At 44.7% G+C, this 23215-nt stretch overlaps 1 protein-coding gene across 1 annotated transcript in view; it reads right to left on the bottom strand.

The window, feature by feature from the left end:
• Positions 1-21791, bottom strand: part of LOC308159367 (metabotropic glutamate receptor 4-like) — a gene marked incomplete at its 3' end in the record, with an annotated part of 156326 nt that extends 134535 nt beyond the window's left edge. Inside the window, exon 1 of the mRNA XM_080533140.1 lies at positions 21696-21791. Coding sequence (XP_080389266.1) covers positions 21696-21725 — 30 coding nt within the window. The 5' untranslated portion in view covers positions 21726-21791. The remainder of the gene's footprint in view (positions 1-21695) is intronic.
• Positions 21792-23215: the final 1424 nt, after the last annotated feature.

Below are 23215 nucleotides of genomic sequence, written 5' to 3'. Positions count from 1 at the left end.
ATAACACAAATCTTTGTATAATAACACAAAACCCACAAATTCTTTCTTTTTTTTACTTTTCGTAACAGCTTTTTTCATCGGAGTATGACAGGTGAAGCTCTGCCTGACTGAGAACTGACAAATTGACATCTCAAGCTGATATTGAGTGTACTCAAATGTATTGAACCAATGTATTTGCTTGAGTAAACACAACATAAGATTGACTCAGCCACGTGGTACTGAAGCAAAAAAAAGAAAAAAAAGCTAGTTCCTAGAATCCTATATCTTACTGAAAACCATCAAAGCAGGGGATGATGGACAGCTATAACACATAATGTGGTCATCAGTTTCTCTCAGAGTAGTGACACGGTGTCACATATGATTACTAACCACACTTCGACCAGAGACGGGAGAGGTATAGTCGCTGTCATTGCTCAGTCAAATTTGTTTTGGCAGGACAGTGTTTTTGCATCCATCTACCGTATTTTGTTATTGATGGTGACTGAACCTGAAACATAAAGACACAGACATACTAGAATTGCCTTGATGAGATATGATGCATCAGTTTAGAATGCAGTTATAGTAAGAATAAACAGTCTTCATAACATGTGCTTGCCTTTGATTCTGTGCACACATACTATAGAATATACTGTCCCTAGTTTTGCTTTGCTTTGCTTTGATTTCTTAGGATCACCATTAGCTGCAGCAAAGTATCAGCTACTCTTCCTGGGGTCCACACAAAACGTATAACAAAGAAGTATAACATCAACACACATAGCATCACAAAACATATAACAAAGGAGAAAAAAGCATCAACATACATAACAACAAATGACAAAAATATATTAAAAAATAAATAAAAGTCAACAATGCTCGCGGCCTCAGCTTTTGGTGAGCATCACAAAAACACATAACCAAGAAAAATCCTCCACACGCAACAATAAATAAGAGAAATAGAATAAAGAATACTCAGTTAGGAGTACATGGCTTGCTTGAAACAACCTGATACAGAACATCATAAAAATAACTTCACAATATCTCTCACTTGTTCGCCAATTAAAGCCCAGCCGCTAGCGTCATTAGGCTCTGGCTCAGCAGTCGGGAATGACCTTGTGTTCCGAACTCGCTGACTTCTCATTTCCGCAATACTTTTTCCCATAGACCCAATGTTGGACACCATGTTGGCCGATATCAATTTTCTCAAGCTTCGAGGTGAAAATCGATGGGAGGTGTCAAGAGGACTCAACCAGTGATCTGGAGGCACTCCGTCTCACACGTGTTTGTGTTTCTCTGCAGCGTCCCGTCCCGTCCCGTTGAAGGCGTTGGGTGTCAAGATCTGATGCCTCCATTTAGACAAGGTAATTGATTAACTGGGAGAACAGTACACAGACAGGTAATGTATTCAGTGAGTCAGTTAGCGGTTGCCCCTCACACTGGCACACTGCGGCTGTAATTGTTTTCTAGAGGAGGACCCGGACTGATGTTCCCAAATGGGAGACGAGTGAGAAGCTGTTTGTTACGATCTGTCTTGTTAAGGGATGCAATTCGTCGAGTGGAGGTGAAGGATGGCCAATCTTGTTAATCAACACAGGTTTAGCGGACAGAGCCCTCGCATATTAGGCTGGTCAGGTTGTTTCAAGCAAGCAATGTAGTGGCAGTTTAGGGTATTTTAGGTGCCTCTCTACCGGTGTAGTAATTCTACAATGACTCTGGTAACAACATAAAAAAAGAAACACTGATAATGCAATTTACAAAGCAATTACTACTACTGTATATAACAATGTGTAATACAACAATGTCACAGTTGGTAAAAGCATGGCGCTTATAACGTTTAGGTTGTGGGTTCGATTCCCGCTGGGAGCATGTATACAGAAACATTTATGCACTCACTGCAATGGAAGTCGCTTTGACAGATATGCTGAATGTCATGGTCTATATAAAAGTATAGGAGCAATGTGAAGTGTTACTGACTGTTACTCAGTATTGAGGAAGTGAGAGATGTTTGATGTTGGAGGACTCACTAACTAATAAATAATGTACACGGTCTATAGAAAAATGTACATCTCTGAGGAAGGAAGAGATGGTTAGAGAGACAAAGAGACTGTATGACAGCCTCTAGTCTAACTCACAGTTCCTGGAATATTCATGGCTGTCTATTAATGAGTGCTCCACGAAAAAATTAAATATTAATATTACATAATAATATGAAATATTAAGTGAGCATTTCTCAACTTCAACATGAAAAATTCAAGATTTTATTTTATAAAAAATTTAAAAAGATTTGGCATGCATCAATTGAATATCGAACAATCTAACCTAATGAGTTCTAACTGTTTTCTAAAGGGTTTGTTATTTAATAATAAATGATGTATTAACTAATTATAAACCATGTATAAACCCTTACAAAGGGTACCTTCATATAAATGCATAGATTCTTCTTTCACCAGCAGTCCTAGGCTCCATAATGTGTTTAAAAATAAGTAACATTGCATGAAATGACATATAGACCAAATTAATGGGCTTCATCTTACATTCAATTATGGCCAAGAGATTTCTTTGGTTGCCTCCAACCTTTCTCTCGCAACGTTAACCCGAGGACCAACCTTTGGATTTAATTTAACACTATAAAAGGGCCAAAAGCGCCAATAATTTCACCATGTGTTTCTAAAACTAGCCCTAACTCATAATGAAAGACTAAGTGCTATTCAATCAGGGTCTTAAGTGCTCTTCTTCACAGATAACCACTCTTACATTTGCCCTGTAACTGTGATCTGTGTTGTCTGTTTCTACATACACTGTACACACAATCAATCGTGATTACATGAACAAATTCAAAAGTCCAAGTGCGCTTCATAATGCGAAAGCAGCAGCTTACCGCTCTCTGTCAGAACAACATTATAACATCGAATGGTACTTCAATGGGGCTGTTCGTAAACTGCAGCTCACCCAAAACACCGCTGCTAGGGTCCTAACAAAAACAAAGACGTTTGAAGTGTGAAGTCCCTACACTGGCTACCAGTCTCTCAGAGAATTGAATTCAAAGTACTCCTAATTGCATACAAATCAAAAAATGGTCTTGGACAAAATACATATCAGATCTCCTCCCACCCTATATTCCAGCAAGGCCCCGAAGGTCAGCTGAGACTAATCAGCTAATCATTCCAAGAGTGAAAACAAAACACGGTGCAGCAGCTTTCAGTCACGCTGCTGCATGCTCCTGGAACAAACTCCCTGAAGAAATCAAACAGGCCCAAACCCTAAAAACATTTAAATCACTGTTTTGCAGCAGTTATGATTACACACAAACACTTCCATCAATGTCTTTTTATCCATTAACTATTATCTTATTTAAATGTTTTATCTATTTACTTCTTATATTTGCTTGTATTCATTGTAATTGTATTTTCTTACTATGCTCCTCTTTACTGGCGGACTCAGGGGGGTGCCCCCACGGTTGAAAAATGACACGCTAAAGTGCCCTTTTGAGTGACGAAAATGAGAGGACGTGCCCTATTGGTGCCCCTCCAATGGTCTAAACTTGACCATGTGCCCCCACCGTTGAAAAACATCCCACTAAAGTGCCCTTTTGAGTGGCGAAAATGAGAGGACGTGCCCTACTGGTGCCCTTCCAATGGTCTAAACTTGACCATGTGCCCCCACAGTTGAAAAACGTCATGCTAAATTGCCCTTTTGAGTGGCGGAAAAAGCCCTTTTGAGTGGCGAAAATTAGAGGATGTGTCCTACTGGTGCCCTTCCAATGGTCTAAACTTGACCATGTGCCCCCACAGTTGAAAAACGTCACGCTAAATTGCCCTTTTGAGTGGCGAAAAAAGCCCTTTTGAGTGGCGGAAATGAGAGGATGTGCCCTACTGGTGCCCTTCCAATGGTCTAAACTTGACCATGTGCCCCCATAGTTGAAAACATTGCGTGATCTACAGGGATTTGTTTCTCACAACCATCTCTAGTATTTACAGAGAAGGGTCAGAAAAAGACAAAAATATCCAGTGAGCGTCAGTTCTCTTGGCGAAAATGGTGGTGGTGGTGTAATGGTGTGGGGATATTTTCTTGGCACAAATCTGCAGCAATTGTGTGATGCTAGAATGTCAATATGGAGCAAAATCTCGGAGGAATGTTTCCAGCACCTTGTTGAATCTATGTCACAAAGAATTAAGACAGTTCTGAAGGCATATAACGAATAACTAATTTGACTACTATTGATTTGATAAAGATGTATCATTTATATAAAGCCTTAATGTCGAGCCCTGGTATAAGTGTTCTCCAGTGCCTTTTGTCCGCTATAAGGTGGTGGTAAGTTGAAGTTTGTTGTGTCGCAGCAAAAAAAAGCGCAAAGTTTTCCAGCGCGGTGAGCGCGCATTTCACTACCCATCTGGGCTAAGCCCCGGATCTCCTACAATCAGAAATCCGCCCCTGGCCTAGACTACATGATGTTAATATTAATCAAGGATGAGGACTATTTATCCATGCATGACACATCATAGCTTTTTGCTCACTGATGGGGTCCCATGTTGTGCAGTATGTGCCCTTTTTTTTCCGCCCCTGCCCTTCAAACAGCCTGAGTCCGCCACTGCTCCTCTTGCTGTATTTTGTTATAATGTATGTTAAGCACTTTGAATTGTCCCTGTTGTATGAAATGTGCTATACAAATAAACGTGCCTTGCCTTGCCTTGCCTTCACACTCAAGTCAAGCCAGAAATATTATAGTATTGCCAGAACTTTCAGTGACCTCCTCCACTGCCATTGTACTATATAAATGTATTGTCAGTTGTTTTTTTGGCTGTCAACTGATTTTGTTGAACAGAATTCACAAAGGGAATATCAACTAGCTGGAACTGTTTTTGTACATTCCATGAATATGTAATTTTGTCAGGGATATTCTCATCTATTTTTCTGTACTCAGTATAATAAAAACTAAGCTGAACTGAGATGGAGTTAAGACGATTATCACAAATTCCCCTTAAGATTCATACAAATACAGATTTCTAATCAGAGGGGTTTCCCATCTTCAAGTAGTTCTTAGAACCCGCCTTGCCCAAGAAAGTAAGTCAAGCAGAACTAATCTCATGTTTCTCTGAAAACACAAAATATGAATGTTTAACACGAGCGACATGCTGTAATAGCAATTGGTCTCTCATGAATAACTTATACCCATGCTAAATGTAAGTGATACCCTGGGTATACTCTTTTCCAACTTTTTTCCAAGGTTTGTCATAAGACCCAAAGATTCAATGTGTTATTACAATACTCGTGTTTGACTTTAAAAAAAAATAGTTTTCTGCTGTAATGGGATAGAAACAGAAGAGACTGACAGGAAGGATGGGTGAGAGAGAGGAGGGATGACATGCAGAATATGTTGACGCCTGGAATCGAACCGGGTACCCTGTGATTACATGGCTGACGCCTTAGTGGCACATCACCAAGCACCCCCCTTGTTTGACTTTAGAAGTGTTTGGCTCCATTGGTCTTAAAGGTGCCCACTGCACTCTCTCCTTTCCGCTATGGTTGGCACTGGATTAATGGCTGAACTCCAGTAAAGGTCAATGTGAACATTTGGCTCGATCTGCTGTGCTGGAGACTCTGCTGTAGAATCAAAAGGCATAGGAGAATAATAGGAGATAAATCTGGGGTCAACCTAAAGACAGGAGGTTGCAATCAAAAGAACACCTGGAAACATTCTACGTAATCTAAAAACTCTTGAAGGGTAAAATAAATTGTAACCCTGTCGCCGTGATTAAACTGTACCTTTGATGACACACACAAAGACTGTGCTCATTGTGGCTTTGAACCTGTGGAGTGTGCCTATGGAGTAGGAGAGGAGAGGGGAGGGGAGGAGAGAGGAGGGGAGGAGAGGAGAGGAGAGGAGAGGGGAGGGGAGGAGAGGAGAGGAGAAGAGAGGAGAGGAGGGGAGAGGAGAAGAGAGGAGGGGAGAGGAGAGGGGAGAGGAGAAGAGGAGAGGAGAGGAGAGGGGAGGAGAGGAGAGGGGAGGAGAGGGGAGGGGAGCGGAGGAGAGGGGAGGAAGTGGAGAGGAGAGGGGAGGAGAGGAGAGGGGAGGAAGTGGAGAGGAGAGGGGAGGAGAGGGGAGGAGAGGAGAGGAGAGGAGAGGAGAGGAGAGGAGAGGAGAGGAGAGGAGAGGAGAGGAGAGGAGAGGAGAGGGGAGGGGAGGAGAGGAGCACCAGGGGGGAAGAGACCTTCAGACCGGCATGTCAGCCTGGCATATTAAATCACTGAAAGCAGTGCTGGAGATCTACAGTCTCCTTGAGAATGACCCTAGTACTCTTGGGCTGGTATATCCAGCTGGTTCCACCTGCCTTAAAAATATCTCTCTACTCTACCTACAGCATGGGGCCTGGGAAATAAGGGGGTCAGAGCGGCAGATCTTCAGAGAAAAATAGTTACGGTGATCAATCGACTCAGAGGTGAAAAGCCCCGTTTATAGTCCCTCTGAGGGGAAGAGCTAGCCTAGCTGAAGCTAGGCCAATATGGCACAGCCAAGCGCTGCACACAAAGGTCTCAGAACCCACGTTGCTCACTCTAATTAACTCCCGTGTTAGCGGTCCTTATTCACGCCGGCTTCTGAGCGAATGCATTGATTGGTTCTCACATACTTTGTATTTGCATACGGGGGCAAGACATCCTTTTGTTAGAGCGGAAAGTGATGGGCCAAGTTCTTATAGCAAACATACCCCTTGGCTCATTCAATTAAAAAAAGGTACAAGATAACCCGATAAAGGGGACACAGCCACTTCATTATCGACCCAATAGTGCTGACGAAATCAAAGAGCCTCTCAAGACTCTGAAGTCAGGTATGGAGTACAGACTTAGGTCCCTCTTTAGCTAGGCCAGAAAAGAGCTGCCCTGAAGTTAACTCCATTATTTTATTATGCTCAAGTAGTGGTAAATGGAAATGAATGTAAAAGGACTGCACTTATATAGCGCCTTATTCCACAGCGCTTTACAATGGCCTCTCATTCACCCATTCACACACACATTCACACACCAACGGCAGCCAGCTACCATGCAAGGCGCCGGCCCGCTCATTGGGAGCGATTTGGGGTGCAGTGTCTTGCCCAAGGACACTTCGACACGAGGAGCCGGGGGGTCGAACCACCGACCTTGCGATCATTAGACGACGGTTGCACGGTTCTACCTCCAGAGCCACAGCTGCCCCCAAGCTTTAGCTAGGCCAGGAAAGAGCTGCCCTGAAGTCCACTACTGCTCCGGTAGTGGGGGATTTGAGATCCTTGCCGTGCATCATTGAATACAGTTTTTGTTTTTTCATTTAGAGATTCTAGTGTCATAATGGCTTTTTTTTTTTTTTTTACCTCGCAGGCGTTTTATTTCATCAACAAGCTATCGTCAACATTAAGTGTGGACAGAGAACAGCTTTATGGTACATAAAACAGTCATCATAATGTTTTTGTTATGATAGAACGACCACAGAATTTGTAACACGAGAGCTAGGGCCGAGTCCTGTATCGGAAGCAAGTGAGAGTATGAGACATAGAGCAACCCTGACTAAAGGTATTATAGTACACTTCTAGTATACTGTTCTAGTGTCTACTGTTTTAGTATACTGTTCTAGTGTATTGTTCTAGTGTACTGTTCTAGTATACTGTTCTAGTGTACTGTTCTAGTATACTGTTCTAGTGTACTGTTCTAGTATACTGTTCTAGTGTACTGTTCTAGTATACTGTTCTAGTGTACTGCTCTAGTATACTGTTCTAGTGTACTGTTCTAGTATACTGTTCTAGTCTACTGTTCTAGTATATTGTTCTAGTTTACTGTTCTAGTGTACTGTTCTAGTATACTGTTCTAGTCTACTGTTCTAGTATATTGTTCTAGTATACTGTTCTAGTGTACTGTTCTAGTATACTGTTCTAGTCCACTGTTCTAGTATATTGTATTAGTGTACTGTTCTAGTGTACTGTTCTAGTGTACTGTTCTAGTGTACTGTTCTAGTGTACTGTTCTAATGTACTGTTCTAGTCTACTGTTCTAGTGTACTGTTCTAGTGTACTGTTCTAGTGTACTGTTCTAGTCTACTGTTCTAGTGTACTGTTCTAATCTGCTGTTCTAGTGTACTGTTCTAGTATATTGTTCTAGTGTACTGTTCTAGTACACTGTTCTAGTGTACTGTTCTAGTGTACTGTTCTAGTGTACTGTTCTAGTATACTGTTCTAGTGTACTGTTCTAGTATATTGTTCTAGTGTACTGTTCTAGTATACTGTTCTAGTGTACTGTTCTAGTATATTGTTCTAGTGTACTGTTCTAGTCTACTGTTCTAGTGTACTGTTCTAGTATACTGTTCTAGTGTACTGTTCTAGTATACTGTTCTAGTATACTGTTCTAGTGTACTGTTCTAGTATACTGTTCTAGTATATTGTTCTAGTGTACTGTTCTGGTATACTGTTCTAGTGTACTCAGGGTTCGAGTTATGTGGGAGCCAATGGGAGCTGAGCTCCCATAGAGATGGTCTGAGGCTCTCTGAGCTCCCATGAAGGCAGTAAAATCAAAAATCTGTGGGGGTCGCTAATAATACATTACCACAACTATTATTTGATCAAAATGTCAATGTAATGAATATTATTTAATTTATATTATAAATATTGTAAAATAAACACGTTTTTCAAAAGAACTACGCGCACCATTAATCTCCTGTGAATGACAGTATGCCTTTGACTGCCTGCACTTCACCACCAAGACACCATGGGGCGCAGTAGAATATTGTGCAACAGCAAAAGGTTGATTAATCAGCTGTGCGGTAAACCGTTGGAACACACAGTGCACAGCTGATTAATCAATTAAACCAATAGAGTGAGACACCAGTTGCCTTTCAGGAAGTAGTGAGATCGTGCACCTAGCCTATTATTGAGAAGCAAACATTCATTAATTAGCTATACAGGAGTATATACATACAGTAGCTACCATGCCGCCCAAAAAAAGGCCACTGCTGCCGACCGGGTCATCAAGCCTAGAAAATGTCGGGTTTTTATCAAAGAAACCTGCTATGACACCTAACGTTAGCCCTGCTTCTACTACTGTTACTACTACTGCTGCTACTACTGAGGACTCTGCTGCCTACTGAAAACAGACCACTCAGCCTACTGAAAACAGACCACTCAGCCTACTGAAAACAGACCACTCAGCCTACTGAAAACAGACCACTTTGGTCTATCTTGTCTCCGTAAAGGTAAGGTGGCTTTTACTTTTTACTAACCTAGTGTACTAACCTAATGTATTTTTCGCTCCTTCTGTATAGCAAAAATAACAAAATTATTGGCCGAGATACATGTGTGACTATTGCTTTTATAGCTGTTGTTTCATGTGGGGCTGTTGATGTGGTGAAATGAGTAGCCTGCAGCTGTAGCGTCAGGATAGGTTGGGATTTGAGGATGAGGATGATGTTTCTGTACCGGTACCGTTTTTAAAGTATCGATTTGTCACCGGTATCGAATAAAACCCAAACTGTACCCAACCCTAACTATATGTTTAAATGCCAACTAATTAGCTAATTCATTTCTTTCATTTAGAGCTGAGGGGAGCAACAGAGAGACGGACAACAGGACAGCAACAGAGAGACAGACAACAGGACAGCAACAGAGAGACAGACAACAGGACAGTAACAGAGAGACAACGGGAGAGGAGAGCAATAGAGACAGAACTGAATGCACTGAACCTTTTTTTTATTCTTTGCATTATTAACACTGTTGTGTTATTGTGTTATTAAAGTGTTTAAGTGTTTTATGGTAAAGCATTATGAGTGGTGTGTGTGTGCAGGGTGCTCGTGAGTTGTATATTTTGGGGAGGGGGGAAGCTTGTGTATGGGGGCGGGGGGTCCTCACACAAAGGAGTAGCCTAGGGCTACAGACCACCTTAATCCGCTACTGCCTATAGCTAATTAAAACTTGTAAGTCCCATCGCTGTGTGGGCATGATTCGCGCGTGCATGAGAACATTTCACACTGTTATTTTGGAGACCCCCACAGAGTTCAGCTTATAACTCGAACCCTGAGTGTACTGTTCTAGTCTACTGTTCTAGTATACTGTTCTAGTGTACTGTTCTAGTATACTGTTCTAGTATACTGTTCTAGTGTACTGTTCTAGTATATTGTTCTAGTATATTGTTCTAGTGTACTGTTCTAGTGTACTGTTCTAGTATACTGTTCTAGTGTACTGTTCTAGTGTACTGTTCTAGTCTACTGTTCTAGTGTACTGTTCTAGTCTACTGTTCTAGTGTACTGTTCTAGTATACTGTTCTAGTGCACTGTTCTAGTATACTGTTCTAGTGTACTGTTCTAGTATATTGTTCTAGTCTACTGTTCTAGTATACTGTTCTAGTGTACTGTTCTAGTATACTGTTCTAGTCTACTGTTCCAGTTCACTGTTCTAGGGTACTCTTCCAGTGTACTGTTCCAGTCTACAAGTGAGAGGATGAGACATAGAGAAACCCTGACTAAAGCCGACCTTAGGACATGGCCCACCACAGGCTCAACTCTGAGCTACACACTGAGCTACACACAGCAAGGTTTCCTAGGAACCCGATTTCACAGACGACCTAGCAGCCTCCAAGAATTGTTTAGCATCTTTTTTTTTCGGTTCACTCAAGTGGGGATTACTTGACTACAACCCCTCTAGCTGGGCAAGGGCTGTGGTATGATTCAATGACTATAGATACACTTCCAACGGGGGGATGGTAGCTTATATTTTCGATGTGATTATATCCATTCTGCCAGTTGGATTAACAAAACAATATTGAACAAATGTGTTTAATATTAACAAATCAATATTTCGCATGGCTACGTCAGTTTATTGATGAGCATCAAGGCGAATAGCAAGCTATTTATTCAAACTGGATCATTATGGTTGTTTTGAGCTTAAGCTTATGTACAGTAAGTACTCAAAGTCTACGTTTGATAATAAAACAGCTTCACTTTGACATTTCCAAAACAACGTTCAGCAGACGCATTGTAATCAAGTGAAGTGTGAATTGTTAGCTTCCTGTTAGCTTCCTGTGGAACGTTTACAGATTCCGTCTGAGACAGAGGCATTCTCTAGGTGAAACTTCAGAAATAGTCTAGAAAGTGTTCCCACAAGCACCATGTTGTTGGTGTATTTGTCTCAATTTAACTGTCATTGTTACCTCTCTACCTTGTGTGAAATCAATACTAAAATATGGAACCATTTTTCCACCAAGCCGAGGGAAAAAGACAAGGCAACCATGACAGGAAACAAAGTATGCTATCAACACAGCTTCAACTCTCAAGGGTCAATACCCAAACAGGAGCTAAATCTGAGCGGAAATTTTCAAAAGCTTGATTGTTCTAAGGAATGATTCTAAGGATACAGAAGGGGGAAAAAAGTACAAAACAAGCAAGTTTCTTCTCCGTGAGAACATTTGTTAAGGATTTTTATCTCTTTTACTGACTGAGGGAGGTCTGGGGGAGATAATTAGCCTGTAAATGAGAATTGATTCTCCTCTGCTTGTAGTGTTTTGTGTGCAACTGTTATGGACAGGTACATGTCTTGTTTGTAAGGCCTTTACATTTGTTTGTTTTTCTTGACAATGTTGTTAATGTGGCTGTCAGCAACGGGACCTTGCAACACAACCAAGGAAATGTCAATCTACTGTCTGATGAACAATATATACTGTATAATATATGTCATACAGTACTATACTGTATTAGAAACCCTGCAAAATTCTCAAGATTTATGAAATGATTATGAGAGCAACAATGACACATTGAAAACAGTGTGACACTTATCGTTGTTGTCAGAAACATCACTAATGCAGCACATGCAGAGTAAATATAAACACTTTTGAAGTCTCGGTCCCAGTTATTTTACATTTGATGGCTATTTCTATCTGTGAATCGTAACTGCCTCAGAGGAAAAAGAGAGAGAGAGAGATTGAGAGAGGGAGGAGAGGAGAGAGAGAGAGAGAGAAAGAATTCCTTTGTGTGATGGGTGGGTGACTCATTGGCGCTACCATGTTGCCCAATGTGCATGTAAACTGGATGTTGTCCAAGCTTCTTAGCCTGAGGGGGGCCGAACGCTGAACTCACTCCCTGTCACTGCTGCAGGCGAGGATATGAGCTGGAGCAGGGCTGCCGTGAGCAGAAAACATCCATTCAGATCATATACAAACTTCACTATACCACCATATCAACATCGCAATGCATCTGCCTTCCTTTGCACTTATGTATTTGTATTACAGTCATCAGTCAGACATTGTATTATTGCATGCAGAAATTAAATAAGAGGAATTTTGAATTACTTTCTCTTATCAGGCCATCTCAACATGCTGGTACTGTCACTTTGACGTGCGACTTGTCATTTTTTTTTTGTGCAGTTTCTCTCCCAGAATCAATAGCTGTCATGCCTCCATCGATTACATTCATTCAAATGTATGTCACCTACTAACAGCCGTCTGCTTTGTCTTGTCCTGTGACCACTCTGTAAATGGACTGCATTTCTATAGCGCCTTATTCCAAAGCTCTTTACAATGGCCTCTCATTCACCCGTTCACCCACGTATTCACACACCAATGGCAGGAAGCTACCATGCAAAGCGCTGGCCTGCTGATTGGGAGCAATTTGGGGTTCAGTGTCTTGCCCGGAGGGCACCTCGACACATGGAGAGTAGGAGATGGGGATTGAACCACCTTGCGACCTTGCGATCATTAGACGCCGGCTCTACCTCCTGAGCCACAGCCTCCCACCGCTCCTCTGTTTTTGAGGAATACAAATCTAGGTGAATGTGTTTACGGGTTCAAGACAGCAGGTCAGAAAAGTCTGTTTTTGATGGGAGGACTTGACAGGAAATGGCTATGAGACGCTAATCCCTGTTTCTTTTCTGTGCGATAGCGGTGATCTGACGGCTGGATTCTGTTGGGGGGGGTTTTCGTGCCTGTTTAAAGATTTATAGGAAAAGCCTGAACTGGGTGATAGTAGAACACCTAAGCTTAGTGAGATTTGGGGAGACTTGGGATGCAGTTGTGACAGGTCCTCCAGGCAGAGACACACGACCTCAAATGACACCTGTGGTTTTGAAGAACACCAGAACAAACCAAGCAAGAGTAGAAGAGTTTTGGGACCCTCTAAAGAACCCAGTGAATTTGTGGATGGACGAACAATATGACCGAAATACATTCTCCATGAAAAAGTGATAGAAATAGGGACCACACATAGAACTAAATGCAGAATGACTATCATAGAGGGAACACTGGACACCAAAAATGTAAATGCATATCTGTGAAATCCATAGTTCAGTGCCTAATAAATGTCTCTTTTCAAGATAAAACTGCTCATTTTAGGCCCTGTCCACACCTATACGGGGTAGTGGTGGTGGTCTAGTGGATAGTGAGTTGGACTTGGGATCGGAAGGTTGTGAGTTCAAATCCCGCCTGAAGCCACACCACTACTAGTGTGCCCTTGGGTAAGGCAGTTAGCCCTCAGTTACTCCAGGGGGAATGTCCCTGTAATTCGTAATTGTAAGTCGCTTTGGACAAAAGCGTCTGCTAAATGGCAAAATTAATTAATTAAAAATTATACGTTTTTTTGATAAACGTGGATTTTTATATTCGTTTTGGGGGGTTCGTCCAGACGCAAACGAGTTTTTGCCCTCTGAAAACGAAGATGTCTAAAAACGCCTGCCAGAGTGAAGATGTTTAAAAACGCTGTATATTCGCCGTATATTTTTGACGTGTGGACGAGATAGACGGAGCTTTTTGTATTCGTCACGTCATCATGCACGTAGATTTCTATGATCATGCGCACTACAGCTGTTTGCTGTTCCCTCCAACGTCATATCCTGGCACCAGTAACTACTATGTTTACAACAGGCAACGGTGTTCGAGGCTACACAAGCGAGGAAAATGGATGTGAACAAAGTGCTTCTAGTTCTTTCACTGTTAACTGGACTTTTAACCTGTTTACAGATAAATGCACAGTTAATGATCGAGAACATTGAGAGACAGAGGCGTCTGATTGGCCAGCGGGGCTATGGGGATAATATTATATCGCCGACTACTGGTGTGGAATGCTCAATGCCAGCGTTTATATTGCGTTCATGCGTATGCATGTGGACACAGACATTGTTTATAAACATGCTGGTGTGGACGGTAATATTTTTATATACGAAAAACGTTTACCAAAAAACGTATAGGTGTGGACAGGGCCTTAGAGTGCCCTTCTATTGTGACCAGCCTAAAGGCACACCTGTGCAATAATCATGCTGTCTAATCGGCATCTGGATAGGCCACACCTGTCAGGTGGATGGATCATCTCGGCCAAGGAGAAGTGCTCACTAACACAAATGTAAACAAACCTGTGAACGAAATTTGAGAGAAATAGGCCTTTTTGTGTCTACATAGAAAAAGTCTTAGATCTCTGATTTCAACTTGTGAGAAATCTGAGCAAAAACAAGTGTTTTTAGTGATTACATTGTTGTTCCGTGTACATTCTCCATGAAAAAGTGATGAAGTAGTCATATAAATAGAGGCCACAAATAGAACTAAACGCAATGTCAACAGTACGACTGTCATACAGGGAACACTGGAGTATTCAGTCACTTCACTGGGGAAAGGCTAGGTGGGTTAGGATCTCCATAAACACACAGTGTTGTTGTACATTATTCATTCATGCAGCATGTATGCTGTTTTAGCAGTTGAAATTGGCGTGCTGCTCGACTCACTAAAAACATGATTTTCATAGCGCTGGGGTCGCAAGCACATAATTAAAACAAGGAAAAAGGTAGAGAAAAAGTACAGGTTCCTTGTTTCTTTTTCGGTGGTAGTAGCAGCTCAGGGGAGGAAAAAACACACGGTACTAAGCTCAGAAAAGACCCAATTTCAGACAACAACAGAGAGGGTTAGAACACCGTAGTTATTTTCACAACAGTTTTAGTGGCTTGCCTTGTATTTGTACAGAAGACTGGAAGACTGGTGGAGGGAACGATCGTGAGACGCCGGGGCTCATTGTAATAGACGGAATGGGATGAGAAATTGGTACCAGACACACGTTTGATATGTGTTTTATACTACGCCTCGTTCAGTTCCATCCATTATACTCAGCCCCGTCCTATGATTTCTCCCTCCACCGGCCTCCATCCGATCAGTAGGCATGGCTATACCACTCATGGTGGTGTTCATCAGCAACAGAACAGACCTGGAGAATGTCAATGCAACCCCCCAGTTTTTAAAAACTCAAAAACCCTTACTCGCCAGCTCTCTCTCTTCACCTCCCTCCTATCTCTCTCTACCTCTCTCCTTTCACCTCTCTCTCTCTCTCTTTCTCTCTGCTCTCTCTCTTTCTCTCTGTTCACTCTGCTCACTCTCTCTCTCTCTGTTCACTCTGCTCACTCTCTCTCTCTCTCTCTCTCTGCTCTTTGCTCTCTGTTCTCTCTCTCTGCTCGCTCTCTTTCTCCTAGACCTGGCACAAACGTACACTAATTAAATGCCTGAGATTAATTTGAGTGAACCCCGACGTCTTCCGACACAGCGCACAGAGCACACGAGGAGACCACCGCGGCGTTGCTCCTCTGACACCACGCCCGGTGATTACCAGCTGGTGTTTCAGCTTCCTGCGGAGGGATTGGCACACACATACTAGGAGGCAAAAGAGAGGAGAGGAGAGAGAGAGAGAGGAGAGAGAGAGAGGAGAGAGAGAGAGAGAGAGAGAGAGAGAGAGAGAGAGAGAGAGAGAGAGAGAGAGAGAGGAGAGAGAGAGAAAAAAAAGAACAAGAATAGGGAGGCGAGATTCTGGGCCCTCTTCCCTGTACTGGGAAATGACCGGCGGGGCCCGGGGCCAGGTTCGGCTAAGCGACTTGAGTCGGAACTAATCCCGAACTAACGGAACTGCTCCTCCGCTGTGGCCCGAGCGCAGTGAACGAAGCGGGGGGACGAGGGGACGAGGGGGGACGAGGGGGGACGACGACGAGTGTGTGTGTGTGGGGGGGGGGGGGCAGTGGCAACACTGAGAGAGACAGCTGCATGGATCACGTCCACCCAAGTGTAAAAGTCCGGTTGAGTGGCACGGAGAGTACCGCGGAAATAACCAGTGGGCTGTAAAAACCTGCAGAAAACAATTGGCTGGCTGCAAGGTCCCCTTTCGGGGCCGTTCTCTTAGTATGCCGCGTCCCCTGTTTGTGCTGCACAGGCTTATGAAAGTCACAGGCGAGTAGAGACTCCACTGAGTGGATAGGATTTATTGAGCATGGATGGGTAGGTATGCTGTATAGGGGAATAGGGCGGCTTCAGTGATCTGATGTAGTGTGGCTTCACCAAATTACACTTAGTGCAGAATGGGAGTCCACTTAGTCAGAATCAATTCCACTGCCCAAGCCCTCTCTCACCTCCTCTCTCTCTGCTCAATTACCACACAGCTCCGGTCCTGAGGCTCCGTGAAGGTGATGGGGCACACCTTGAGGGGAGAAAGAGGGCCTGTCCCAGGGTGATTAAGGGAGCCATTGCCAGGCAGCAATGAAGTGCTGTGTGTGTAACATAGGTGGTTGGTCCTGATTAGCCGTATACCTCCAAATCGCGTTGTTCTCAACCTGCCTTGAGAACAGGTTGCTTGTTGTAATGTGCGTCATCTTTTTTTTCCCGATCGGGTAGTTACTATTTTGCAGCGAGTTGTTGCCTTACTAGCTTGCAACATTGAAGAAAATTGAAGAAAATCTGAAGGAGAAAAACTGGGGTTTTTTGGAGCTCGGTTGGTTTGACATGTTACGAGGCATCATTCATTTGTAGCTACTTTCTGCAAAAGATTTCTGCAGGCTTTCCAACCTAGGTTACAGTACATAGGTGGATACTATTCACTGGCAAAAATCTTCATTCAGTCCCCTGTTGCAGTAAGTAAGACAGTAAGACTAAGCTACATGAGTCAATTGCATTGTTGGGAATCACATGATCAAGGTTCGAACATAGATATACACCCTAATAACGATGTCCTAACACTCTCATAGAGGAGTAAAAAAAAAAACAGTAAAAAAAAGTTTCCATCCTGGAAGTAAAGGTAAATCCAAACCGGAATCTTTCCCCATCACATTTAGTAAATTGATCCATTCTCATGTAAGATAGAGGAACTATAACATAAGTGAGGTTTCCTGTGGTAATACAGCAAGAGAGCTGTCTCGACATGCTGAGATTTGGAGAGGAGAGGGGGAGCACAGCAGCACCTGAGGCCCTCCTCTCTGTTTCTAATGAGGGTAAAAGCGAGGCGGCCGCAAGGCCACAAGGTCTCTCTTCCTCCTCACAGACGCACAAACAGACAGTTCGTTAACCCGCCATTTCCTGCCCCTAAAAGCTCTGCCTTCTCCTTTCCCGTTATCCCCCCTCCCCTCCCCTCCGCTCCCTCCTCTCTCTCTCTCTCTCTCTACCTCTCTCCTACCCTCTCCCTTCACCTCCCCTCCGCTCCCTCCTCTCTCTCTCTACCTCTCTCTCTCTCTACCTCTCTCCTACCCTCTCCCTTCACCTCCCTCCTATCTCTCTCTACCTCTCTCCCCTCACCTCCCCTCCGCTCCCTCCTCTCTCTCTCTCTCTACCACTCTCCTACCCTCTCCCTTCACCTCCCTCCTCTCTCTCTCTCTCTACCTCTCTCTCTCTCTCCCTCTCTCTCTACCACTCTCCTACCCTCTCCCTTCACCTCCCTCCTATCTCTCTCTACCTCTCTCCCCTCAGCTCCCCTCACCTCCCTCCTCTCTCTCTCTCTACCTCTCTCTCCTCACCTCCCTCCTCTCTCTTTCTCTACCTCTCTCCTACCCTCTCCCTTCACCTCCCTCCTCTCTCTCTCTCTACCTCTCTCTCCTCACCTCCCTCCTCTCTCTTTCTCTACCTCTCTCCTACCCTCTCCCTTCACCTCCCTCCTATCTCTCTCTACCTCTCTCCCCTCAGCTCTCCTCACCTCCCTCCTCTCTCTCTCTCTACCTCTCTCCTATCCTCTCCCTTCACCTCCCTCCTATCTCTCTCTCTCTACCTCTCTCCTACCCTCTCCCTTCAGCTCCCTCCTCTCTCTCTCTCTCTCTCTACCACTCTCCTACCCTCTCCCTTCACCTCCCTCCTCTCTCTCTCTCTCTACCTCTCTCCTATCCTCTCCCTTCACCTCCCTCCTCTCTCTCTCTCTCTACCTCTCTCCTATCCTCTCCCTTCACCTCCCTCCTCTCTCTCTCTCTCTCTCTACCTCTCTCCCCTCAGCTCTCCTCACCTCCCTCCTCTCTCTCTTTCTCTACCTCTCTCCTACCCTCTCCCTTCACCTCCCTCCTCTCTCTCTCTCTACCTCTCTCCTACCCTCTCCCTTCACCTCCCTCCTCTCTCTCTCTCTCTCTACCTCTCTCCTACCCTCTCCCTTCACCTCCCTCCTCTCTCTCTCTCTCTCTACCTCTCTCCTACCCTCTCCCTTCACCTCCCTCCTCTCTCTCTACCTCTCTCCTATCCTCTCCCTTCAGCTCCCTCCTCTCTCTCTCTCTCTCTCTCTACCTCTCTCCTATCCTCTCTTATATCTCTCTCTTCTTCTCAAGTATCCTCTCCCCTCTACACATCCACCGACATGTTTATAGAGTGGTGTTGGTTAGTTAGTAGAGGTGGTGGAAGCATCCCCTCCTCTTGTCTCCGATCAAACGCTCGTCTCAACGAGTCAACCGCGGTCGCTCCACCACTAGGCCTTTTTAACACCTTTAAAAGATATCGTAAGACATACCCTTTTAGCCTAGCGGTCTCTTAGTTTATTTGTATTGTACTAACTGTATTGTTGTTTATTTTTTACTGTATTGTATTTTAATTGTATTGTTGTATTTTCATTAGCATTTTTTTTTTTTTTTTTACTGTATTGCTATATTGTAATTGCATTTTTGTTAATTTTTTACTGTGTTGTTGTATTTTCATTATACTGTTAAGCATCCTGTATTGCATTCTTACAGCGCTTTAACTGCTGTTTTTCTTGAGACAGACAGAGGAGGAGCCTACAGTATATGAGCCATGCCTCTGTCAGGAACACAATCACAAAGCTAATTACAACCATGCTGGTCTTGAGTGGCTAATCAGACACAGTGGGAATAGCCTCCTAACCAGGCCTGCGCTAATTAGCCCCTACAATAGGCTGGCCCACTTTGCTCTTGCTTATGTGGTGGTTAAAAAGGCCCACCTGACGAGGACCAATGACTGGGAAGGACCATGGGGGCCAGCATGAAGGAGTGTGCGCAGGCCAGGGAAGGAGTTTTCCCAACCCAATCCCCACGCGGATATTACGTAAACCTGTAGTGAAATATTCATGCAGCACAATATGGACGAGATCCTGCCAGCTTCTAGAACGCTGAGTAAACACTTTGCCCTTAGCCGCTAGTCTCTAAGTCTGTGAGAAGGATATGGAAAAGGCTTGGAAAAGAAAGAAGCTTAGCAACAACAACAGTTAAGTACCTGACAGTGTCACACAGTATGGCCCACAACCCTTATAAGGGCTTGGCCATGGCCGAAAAAAGGGGATGTTTGTGTTTTGCTGATGTGTAATGTAATGTTGAAATAATGTTGAAAATGCCACTACGATGAGGCGGATCCCACAAGCTGTTAGGCCTAATGGAACATACTGGAATACTGTTCACTCACCCTGTACAAGAAGTAGCCTAAATCCACAATTACTCAGAGCACAGCTCCTGCTCATAGCTGTGTGAATGTGACCTGGACACAGAACCGGTATATGGCGCCATCATCCCTGTTCTCCAAGTAGAAGAAGATAACCACCGGTCTTTAATGATCCCTCTCACCTCACATCACTCGCTCAACACCCTCCTCAAGAAACACCACGTACAGCCGGGCTCACTCCTCGCTCACCCACATACTGTAGGAGGTGGTGAAGATGAAAAGATTGTTGAGTTCAAGTCCCTAGCAATCATTAGGAACACGCGGAGGGTCTTTCTGTGCGGTAACGCCACCCTTGTTCCCTAATGAAGAGAGGGAGCTCCCTACATGGAGCTAATGACAGAGGTGAGCGCCCCCCCCCCACCACCACCAGTCAGCGAGCACACACAGCCCCGGCTCTCTAGTCATCACACCCTCAAAGCAAGCGCAGAGGACTTGCCAGCTACTCCGGCGGAGTGTCTCTCTCCCAATGGCTCTTGTTCACTTTTAAGTTAAGGGAGATTTTTTTTTCTTTCTCTGGGTTTTTTGAAATTCAAATGGTATTTGCTCAGGGGCTCAAAGAGGTACTTATCAGAGCGCATAGAACACGGTTGCCGCGGCGAGGTGGGTCCCAGTTGCCGTGGCAGGAAGCGGGGCTTTCATTCGGGGCTGAACCCGTGGAACAGAACCCACCACTTTGTGAAGGAGGGGGGATTACATGCCATGCCAACCACTGAGATGGCCTGATAAGGTATGTGCTTGCCAGATAAGTCCACTGATCATACAGTAAAGACACCGGCTTATGTTCCACGCTTTTTCCCCCCAGCATTATCTCTTATCTCTCATGCCCACAGCAAACTAAATATAGATACCACAGGGCACGGTATAAAGGTATGATAGCACAAACAAATCTTTCTCAAACAGGCTTCAATTGATCACGTATCAACACATATATTAGTGCCCTGCATGTGTAATGGGACAGTGAAGCATTTGTTTACTGTCTTTTGTGTTTGATGAAACTGATATATACACAAATACCATAAATAAAAGCATGCGCGCGTGCGTGTGCGTGTGTTTGTTCATTAGTCTGCCTGTCATGTCCTGTCAATCTCTGCTGCGGTTTTGTTTGTATAATCCCACATGTTTGCTTTCCTGGGATAGCACATAGTGCAGAGGCTCATTTAACGATCTTATGACACTTGTTGAACGAACTCACATGGTCACATGCATGGCTTCCCTGATTTAATTAGACTACACCATCACCACAAAGTCTTAGCCAATTAACATCATTAGAGGGCATGCCTATGGAGTAATGATGAGCCTCTCTGAACAGTCGAAAACACATCTTTGATTTGCAGACCACGTCATCTGAGGCGAATCCAATGGACAATATGTTTATAACTGATTTATAGACTGCGTATTAACACAAGTTGTCTCTAGCAACTACTGTACCCATAAACCCTTTAGAAACCCTTGTTTGTGCCGTATATTCACACGAAAAAGGAGAGCAGCCTTGAAATGATTGTTTATTGATGTGCCCCGAGCTATGTACAGAAACAGACCGTAGCCACAGTGTGAAGAGCCTGATATAGAAAATGTGGGAATAGGTTTTGCTTGGTTTTATCTACATATTATAATAGGATGCCAAAATAATCTGTAAGGCAAAAGTAAATAATACAGCAGGCACTAGCAAATGGAAAAAATAAATGAAGGTTTAATGCATAATCAGCATTTTCACAGTTTGCCGTCAAGCCTACTTCAGCACAGTAATACACACTCAAGCCAGAAACAGCATATGCTGTCATAATTTCTGAAGCCTTTACCTTACTATCATGTTATTATCACTTTACGACCCGCCATGATACCTCTCACCTCTTACGATAACATTTTAACAAATGCTTTTACCTGGAAAAACCACCTACTAACCTCCTACTAATTCCTCCCATTATCAAATCACAACAACACTACGATTCAGCCAACAGTAAACACACAGTGTCAAACATCTCAGTCATAGTTCTCTGCCACTAGCACAGCCACACCACCGTCAACAGCCCTCATCCCCCCCTATCAGCCAGTGATGAAGAGGGCACTTACCCTGAAGAGGCGCAGGATGTTGGCCACCATGATGGACACGGAGCTGGCGGAGGCCCCGATGACGCCCACCACCCTCTCGGGCTTGGTGATGATGGGCGGCCCTCCGCTCAGGCACTTGATGTCCGTCCCGTCTTTCTCGATCAGCGCCTGGACGAAGGTGAGCGACTGCTCCAGGGCGTGCGTGTCCCGGGAGCAGGTGTCCAGGATGCGGGCCCCCAGCGTGATGTTGGGCAGCAGCTCATGGTCGTTGTTGATGCGGTCCAGGGCGAACAGCATGGCCTCTAGACGGTGGATGCCCTTCTCCTTCTTCAGCTCCCCGCAGGCCTTGCCGTCGTTCCCCCGGGCGTGCACCGGGAACAGGCCGCCCAGGGAGATGTCCCCGTCGATGCGGATGGAGTTCAGGTGCGTGTGGCCCGGGGTTTTGGGCTTGGCCCCCAGGACCGCCAGGAAACAGCACGCCAGGAGGAGTAGGGACACCTGGCTTTGGAGGCCACCGTTCAGGCGGCCACTCCGCCCCTTCGTACAGCTACCGAGCACAGTCATGATACGTAAGAAGGCTAAATCCACATCCACAATGAATTGAGTCCCTTTGAAAAACGGAGGGAGGGAGGGAGGGAGGGAGGGAGGGAGGGAGGGAGGGAGAAAAAAAGTCACAAACAAAAATGTCCTGAAGGTTAACCGCGATATCCTTCGGGGGGGCACGGAACTTCTTCAGAAATCTTCTGTCATGTCTCTCAGCTCTCGACACCACGTGATTGTAATACTAATTGGCTCTCCCCTTCTCTCTCTCTCTCTCTCCCTCCACCTCTCTCTCTCTCTCTCTCTCTATCTCTCTCTGTCTCTTCCTTCCCTACTATCAGAGCTACTAAACAGTTTGGGGTGAAGCAGGAGTGGATCCCTGGAGGGCCGTCTTAAGAGGCATTAGGAAGAACAAAGGTGGGAGATAAGACTCTCTTCTCCTTTCCCTCTGGAGCCGGGGCGGCCAGGGCGTTTAGCTTTCCTCTCGCCCCGCTGGAGCAGGTGGGCAGTCCCCGGTCAGCCTAGGCAGCACCGCAGGGCCTCAGACATGGCCTCTCCCCCTGGGCTCACGCACACAGTCCTCCTGCAAGGTAGAAGGAGAGAGGGATGAGACACTGACTATAGAGAATGCCCGAGTGAGAGAGAGAGAGAGAGAGAGAGTGGGAGACAGAGAGAGAAAGAGAGAGAGAGAAAGACAGAGAGAGAGAGAGAGACAGAGAGAGAGAGAGAGAGACAGAGAAAGAGAGAGAGAGACAGAGAGACAGAGAATGAGAGAGAGAGAGACAGAGAGAGTGGGAGACAGAGAGAGAAAGAGAGAGAGAGAGAGACAGACAGAGAGACAGAGAGAGAGACAGAGAAAGAGAGAGAGAGAGAGAGAGAGACAGAGAAAGAGAGAGAGAGAGAGAGAGAGAGAGAGAGAGAAAGAGAGAGAGAGAGAGAATGAGAGAGAGAGAAAGAGAGACAGAGAAAGAGAGAGAGACAGAGAAAGAGAGAGAGAGAGA

The sequence above is a fragment of the Nansenia antarctica genome, assembly GCF_963989245.1.
Source record: "Nansenia antarctica genome assembly, chromosome: 6".
Lineage (NCBI taxonomy): Eukaryota > Metazoa > Chordata > Actinopteri > Argentiniformes > Microstomatidae > Nansenia > Nansenia antarctica.
The sequence above is the reverse complement of the archived record's forward strand: the minus strand, read 5'-3'. Positions and strand labels throughout refer to the sequence as shown.